Source organism: Lucilia sericata, unplaced genomic scaffold, assembly GCF_015586225.1.
Source record: "Lucilia sericata isolate MDLA Ls3-8-SP2 unplaced genomic scaffold, ASM1558622v1 Contig007455F_arrow, whole genome shotgun sequence".
NCBI lineage: Eukaryota > Metazoa > Arthropoda > Insecta > Diptera > Calliphoridae > Lucilia > Lucilia sericata.
This window is the reverse complement of record NW_023997943.1, coordinates 4521-11917: the sequence shown is the minus strand read 5'-3', so window position 1 is coordinate 11917 and position 7397 is coordinate 4521. Positions and strand designations below refer to the sequence as shown.

Here is a 7397-nt window from a genome sequence, read left to right as displayed (position 1 = left end):
AGATAGATAGAAGCATAGAGAGTAGATAGATAGATAGATAGATAGATAGATAGATAGATAGATAGATAGATAGATAGATAGATAGATAGATAGATAGATAGATAGATAGATAGATAGATAGATAGATAGATAGATAGATAGATAAATAGATTGATAAGTTTTTAAATTTAAATATGTAGCTCCATAAATTCTATAATTCATTTAATTACTGATAGCACTTAAAAGTCTATTAAATCATAAACTTCACAGACAATGAGCAGATATCAATCAATAGAATATTCATTACTAAACATGTACTTAAGTAGCTAGTAGACTTTTTTGAATTCAGTTCAATTTAAAACTTTCGCCATGAATCTGGAACGCATAATACGCGTAACGAGTGGGTATTATTTCTAACGGGTTACCAAATACGTTGGTACGATCGAAAATCTTACATTATCGCCTAACAATATGTGGAATTTTATATTTCCTAATACTAATCCTTATATATATCATCTGTTTCTGCCATCATTTCGAAAATTCGGGCATGCTAAAATGTTATTGGATATGTCAGTATTTTAAAGGATTTAGTACGTTTGCAAGTGTTACTAGGACTTAAAGCCTTCATATTTTGTGTGCTGGAATGGAAGAATTTAAATAAAATTTCCAATGGTTTAATACAAATTTGCAGGGAAACTTTAAAACGTCAAAATTCCTTTGATCTTTCGGAAGCTATTGTCTATTTAATGTTTTTCTCTACGTTAATGGTGGGCTTAACATTTGGTTATATATAGCAATAGAGCTAAAATTTGAACTACCACCTTTGGATCATATAATGATAGGTATGGCTTTATTTATACCACATTTTACTTTGGCCAGTTGTTTGCGCCTTTATACCTTAGGCTTGTGGTGTATTAAAGGGGAAATGTTTGATATAAGTAAAATGTTAAAAGAACAAGATATCGAGATTGTTGCGGAAAGCAAATCTGCAGTTGTAGTAGTGGAAATTGTTAATCCAGTTTTTAATCAAAATTCTGGGAATACTAACATGCACGGATTTTATGGGAAACTTTCGCAGCGCTTGGATTGTATAGCGGATTTTCTGAAAGTGTTTGATGGCACTTTACAGCGTCAACTGGGTGTTTTGTTGGGTTTAAATTTTAATTGTTTCTTGGCCGGCACTTATGGTCATGTGTATTTTGAAAACTTTTGGAAAGTTTTGTTTACAGATCGTAATCGTCGTATTTTTTATGTTGCCAATGCCGCCATATTTGTTTGTATTCTAATGGATTATGCGATTTTATTAATAACGAGCTGGAGTTTTAATCGAGCGGTAAGTAAATTTTAAGGGGATCGTTAATAGATAGTTTTCCATAGATTTATTCTAAATTAATTTTATATTTTTCAAAAATTTAGTGTTTAATATGTTTATTACAAGTTTTTAATTAATATTTAATGATTTTACAGAAACAAAATCTCTACAATATGATCGTAGGGCGTATATATGGAAATAAACCATTTGCTGTTGAAATCAGAACAATTTTAAAACACATTAAGCGTATTTTGTCGAAAGACTTTAAATTAAAACTTTTTGGTTTAGTGGAATTTAATACATGGAATTTTTTAATAGTAAGTTCTAAGCGTAAATGTTTTATAATTAACTTAAAAAATATTTATTTTTATCACTTTATTTACTTTCAGCTTCAAGGTTTAATGACTACAATAATTGCTTTAATAGTATCCCATCAATATTTAAACGATGAAATTAAAGCACTTAATGAGCGCTTGGACATTAATGATTCTGATGAAATATAAATTTAAGCTAAACAAGAAAAAGAGTTTTATTTGTAACCTAGATGTTTCAAAATTTAAAAACATTTTTGATGAAAAATTAAAGTGATTACAGATTTTTTCGTCGATTTTAGATTTTTCATATAAAAATCAATTTTTAGTGGGATTGATCACAGATCATGACTGTTATCTCAATTGGAGCGTTATTTATGGATATACAGCTGATTTTAGATATTTCATGTAAAAATCAATTTTTGGTGGAATATGATTGATCTCAGATTTTCACTGATTTCTCAGTGAGACCGATATTTGTGAATGTACAACCGATTTTAAATTTTTCATAAACAAATTTTTAATAGAAAATTATTGTTAATCAATGATATCATGGCTGTTATCTCAATTGTAGCGTTATTTAAGGATATACAGCCGATTTTATATATATTTCATATAAAAATCGATTTTTGGCGGGAAAATGATGATTGTTGTCAGATTTTCACTGATTTCTCAGTGGGAGCGATATTTATGAATGTACAACGGATTTTACATTTTTTCATAAAAAATTTAATTAATTTTTAGTATAAATTTATTATTAATCAATTGAAACGTTAACTAATAATCTATAGCAGATTTTACGATTTTCATATAAATTCTATTTTTTGATGGAAAACATAAATAATCACGGATTTTCATGTTTTTCTCAGGATCTATAGCCGATTTTAGGTTTTTTTATACAATGTCAGTGAGTGTTCACAGTCAATAAGTTTTTAAATCGGTTCAATAGTTTAGTTTTGAAAAAGAAACAAACAACCTCTTGATTATATTGATATATTTATTAACGGTTTTGATTTATACTAACTTTGAACTACAACCCTGTTACATTCTATTTTATATCCGCACTGAACATACCCAATAAAATACCACTCTGTGTTTAGACAAAAATAAAGACACTTTGCAACACCCTGTAAAATCAAGCGGCGTTTGCAAGAAAAACATTTCATTTTTTATTAATTTATAAATTTATGCGAAATTTTGTGAAAAAAAGTTGTTAAATCATGAGTGCTGGTAATATGTTATATGGTGGTGACGAAATTGGTGCACTAGTCTTCGATCCAGGTCATCATTCGCTTAGAGTAGGCTATGCTCAAGAGGATACACCAAAAGCTGAAATTCCCTCGGTTGTGGGAGTGGGACCTCAGTCTCCCGATACTAATATGGACTTGGAAACCAAAACAGATAATAATATAACACAAAACAGTAAGTTATTTTTAGGTTTTTAAAAAGATGAATGGATAATTTTAATAAAAGATTCCACTTTTCATCAGATGCTGATACCCACAAATACTATGTAGACACCACCTACATAAATGTTCCACGTTCCAATATGGAAATTCAAACATATATGAAAGATGGCATGATTGACAATTGGGATCTATTCGAAAAGGTAATTGACTATGCCTATGCCAAAGTCATACAGTCTGAACCGGAATATCATCCGGTCTTATTTTCGGAAGCCTCATGGAATGTGCGCAACAATCGTGAAAAGCTGACAGAGTTAATGTTTGAAAAATATAATGTGCCCGCTTTCTTTTTGGTAAAAAATGCCGTATTGGCGGCTTTTGCTAGTGGTCGAGCCACCGCTTTGGTGGTGGACAGTGGAGCAACCCATACCTCAGCAGTACCCGTGCATGAAGGTTATGTTTTGTCACAGGCTGTGGTGAAATCACCTCTCGGCGGTGATTATTTATCCATGCAGTGTCGTCAACATTTAGAAAAGGCTGGCATTGACTTGACCCCAGCCTATAATATTGCTTCCAAAGATGTGGTTAAGGAACGTGATACACCACGTTTTACCACACGTAAACTGCCCGAAAATCTCACACAATCTTGGCAAAATTATATGATGAAATCTTTGTTACAAGATTTCCAAATGAATATATTGCAAGTTTTGGAAAATCCCTTTGACGAGAGAGTCGCCTCTCAGATACCCATGGTACATTATGAATTTCCTAATGGTTATCATCAGGAGTTCGGTTCAGAACGTTTTAAGTTGGCGGAAAGTTTATTCGATCATGCTCCTTTGGGTGCTGGCCAGTTGGCTTCGACTAGTGTGGGCATGTGTGATGCTGATGTGCGTCTATCATTATACGGTTCGGTGGTGGTAACAGGTAATTTGGTTGTGTTAATATATTTACAATACATCTTAGTACATCTTATCATGTGCCTCCGTGTGTGTAAACTTTTAATCATAACTTTATTCGTATTTATAGGTGGCAATACATTGCTTCAAGGTTTTCCTGAAAGATTAAATCGTGATCTACAATTACGTGCTCCCTCCAATACACGACTGAAAATGATTTCGGCCAATGGCAGTGTAGAAAGACGATTTGGTGCTTGGATAGGTGGCTCAATACTAGCATCAATTGGCACATTCCAACAAATGTGGATATCTTCGCAAGAGTATGAAGAATCTGGCAAAAGTCAAGTAGAACGTAAATGTCCCTAAATTAATCGTAAAATTAACAAAAACAACAAATCTTTTATGCAAACAAAAATTAAAATACAAATAACTTTAAGTTGAAGACTACAGATCATTAAAACAATCACAACTAAATCAAACAGGTAATTGAGTTGAAAGGACATTTAATTTTTATTTGGTTTATTAGAAATTGAAAAATTAAATGCATTTCGTGAATACTTGAAAATTAAACGTTCATATGTTTAATTTCTATATTGGATTTGGGTTTATTTTGAGTTTTTGCTGATGTTGCTGTTTCGTTAACTGCTAATTCATATAATATGGAAATGGAGTGAATTTTAGGTTTTAATTCACTATATGGTGAAATAAAAGCCCATTTATTGCAGCGTTTTAGGGGCTTCTTGTGCTGTAAAGATTCTTCGGTTATTTCCTGGCAAAGTTTTAAAAATCGTCACATTTTAGCGGACATGGTATTGTTGCAAACACATTGCTGTAAGGAGAAATAAAAAGAAAAAGGTTTTACCACAAATAAGCTTTAAAAAGTTTGGAGATAAACATACCTTAGCATCTAATACAGCCTCTGTCCAATCTTCTTTGGCTATATTGGCCACAGCTTTCACTAAGATCTGTTTAACTTTGGCAACGTTTTCGGCAAATGTCTTTAAAACATCTTGAACATTAACACCTTCACAACCCATACGCCAGCAGTCATAATCGGTAGCAATAGCCACTGAACCATAAAGCAAACCAGCTTCTTTGGCTAAAACCACTTCGGGACAGGTGGTCATATTGATTAAATCACCACCCCATTGTCTAAACATGTTGCTTTCGGAACGTGAAGAAAAACGTGGTCCCTCAATGGTGACAATGCAAGCCTTATCGTGTACATCAATACCTAACTCTTTGGCACTGGCCACTAGAATTTGTCTACATCTTTCACTGAAAGCCGGATACATAGGCAAATGACAGACACCTTGGGGACTGGTGTCGGCACCATCGTAGAATGTTTGTGCTCTTTTCGTAGTACGATCTATAAAATCGTTAGGCACCACCAAGTTGCCGGGTTTAATTTCTTCACGCAATGAACCGCATGCCGTAGAAACAATCAAATGTGTGCAGCCCACTTGACGTAAAGCCCAAATATTGGCTCTATAGTTGACATTGGTAGGCATGATGTTGTGTTTACGGCCATGACGAGCCAATAACACACACTTTACACCATTGATTTCACCTTCAATTAAAGCATCAGAAGGACTACCATAGGGTGTAGTAACCACGGTTTCCTTGCGTTGTTCCAAAATATCAGGATCATCTAGGCCAGAACCGCCAATAATACCAATCTATTATAGCAAAAATATGCCATTAATCATTTCACTATTATATACTAAGTACAGCAAATATTTCCTACCTTAATGGGTACTGGATCCAAATTGGAATCTTTACATTCAATGTGCAACATTTTCTTTAGTCTATTGTCTTCTCAAACACACTTATCTCTTGCCGGAAATACAAGAACTGTAAACTCAATGAATTCCAAAATTTAATGAAAGGGCTGTATCGGTATCATCTGGGGCCAATGAAATAATTGTAGTTCGTGATTTGATGATAACCTTTACGTAATGTTGCCATATTTAATGTAAATAAACAAGTAGCAATATGGCAACCTAAGTCACAAAATAAATTGATAAAAGCTGGTGCTTAAACAGCTGATTGTTTTTTTTTTGGTCAATGAAGCTGTCAAACTTAATATATAAAAAACAGAAGCTGTCAAATTCTATACATAAAAAATACTCTGAATTCGTTTTGATAAAATTCAACTTGATAAATTTAACGTGTTATCATTTTCTAGTGAGTGTGTGATAAAAAAAAGAGTAAACAAAGCAGAATTATTTACAAAAATTAGAAAATCCTTTCTATAATAACTAATAATAAACAAATGGTGGGTGATCGCAGTATACAAGTCCTTAACATATCTAATGTTAATGCTCAGGGCAAGACGGTACTCAACGATGGCAAACTCTTGGACCTGATACAAAAATATCCCTTTCTCTATAATCCACGAGTGAGAGCCTACAATGATGCTGACTATTCGGTATGGGCTTGGAAAAATATTAATGCTGCCTTTAATCGTTCCTATGCTAATGATCCTAATGCGGCATTTTCCACCGGTGATCTCATGAATAGGTGGGAGGTTTTGAAACCTCTAATACAATGTCTTAGTAAAGCCTATGATCTGGAAGCCATACCAAAATCTCTTAGAAACTCGGTGGTGAAAATCAGTACTGAATTAGATGATCAAAGTTGTAGTACCACACCCAAACCCAGTACAATGCCACAAAACTTGCTACTACAAAATATTTGTGGCATTTCCAAACTAACCATGGACAAAAGATTAGCTTTAGAAAGAGATATTTTAGATCTAATACTCACCGCTGAATTAGAGGGTAAACAAGCGACAAAATTGGATGCAGCAACTTGGCGCGAGGTAAATGAGGAAGCTGATGATTTTCTAAATGATATTGGTTTTAAACAAGTACTGCTTACCTCCGTTAATCATCAGGAAAAAATATTCTATCCAAATAATATCAACCAACACAGTATGAGAGATTATACCAAGTCAACGAAAACTCGTGGCTGGGTACCTCTAAAAGATGCCCATAAATTTATTAAACCCTGTCATGTTAGACTTGAACGTATAAATGTTGAGGATTATTTACCTCTGGCAAAGATGATAAAAATTGAAAAGCATAAAAGTAAGGATGCCAAAAAAGAACTATCGAATATGGAATCATTGGAAATTTTTGGAATTTAGTTATCTATAATATTGGGGCATCGTTTTAGATTTAAGTTAATAAATAGAATAAAGAGAATTAAAAATAAGGGTTTTGTTATTATTTGTTACTAATGCTGAAGTTGAAACCTGCTAAAGAAGATAATGTTTATTTATTATTAGCCTAGGCCGTTTCTAGGCATGAGTGTGAACTCTAGCGTCATGCTAGGTAAATTGTAAACATAGTGGTTGTCTCTTGTTAGTCAAAATTATATCTTGATCTAGCAATGAATAATTATCTCTTTTGAAGAAGTTTTCTAAGGAAAACTGATCGATGAAGATATTTTCAAGAGTAAATGGAACAATGATGAAGTTTTCTCA

General features: G+C 33.0%; 3 protein-coding genes and 1 pseudogene across 3 annotated transcripts; 3 read left to right on the top strand and 1 right to left on the bottom strand.

Annotated features, from left to right (window-relative positions):
* Positions 1-348: 348 nt before the first annotated feature.
* Positions 349-1879, top strand: LOC119615732 (annotated as a pseudogene).
* Positions 1880-2733: 854 nt separating this feature from the next.
* On the top strand, positions 2734-4477 carry LOC119615729 (actin-like protein 6B). The gene is made up of 3 exons (XM_037971732.1): positions 2734-3024; positions 3093-3935; positions 4038-4477. The coding sequence occupies exons 1-3, from the start codon at positions 2823-2825 to the stop codon at positions 4271-4273; spliced, it is 1281 nt and encodes a 426-aa protein (XP_037827660.1). The 5' UTR covers positions 2734-2822; the 3' UTR covers positions 4274-4477.
* LOC119615731 (S-methyl-5'-thioadenosine phosphorylase) lies at positions 4394-5891 on the bottom strand. Its single transcript, XM_037971734.1, has 3 exons — positions 5655-5891; positions 4807-5586; positions 4394-4736 (listed from the first exon to the last, which is right to left on the bottom strand). Exons 1-3 carry the CDS (start codon positions 5703-5705, stop codon positions 4698-4700), a joined length of 870 nt encoding a protein of 289 aa, XP_037827662.1. The 5' UTR covers positions 5706-5891; the 3' UTR covers positions 4394-4697.
* Positions 5892-6010: 119 nt separating this feature from the next.
* On the top strand, positions 6011-7126 carry LOC119615730. The gene has a single exon (XM_037971733.1). The coding sequence runs from the start codon at positions 6183-6185 to the stop codon at positions 7056-7058; it is 876 nt and encodes a 291-aa protein (XP_037827661.1). The 5' UTR covers positions 6011-6182; the 3' UTR covers positions 7059-7126.
* Positions 7127-7397: the final 271 nt, after the last annotated feature.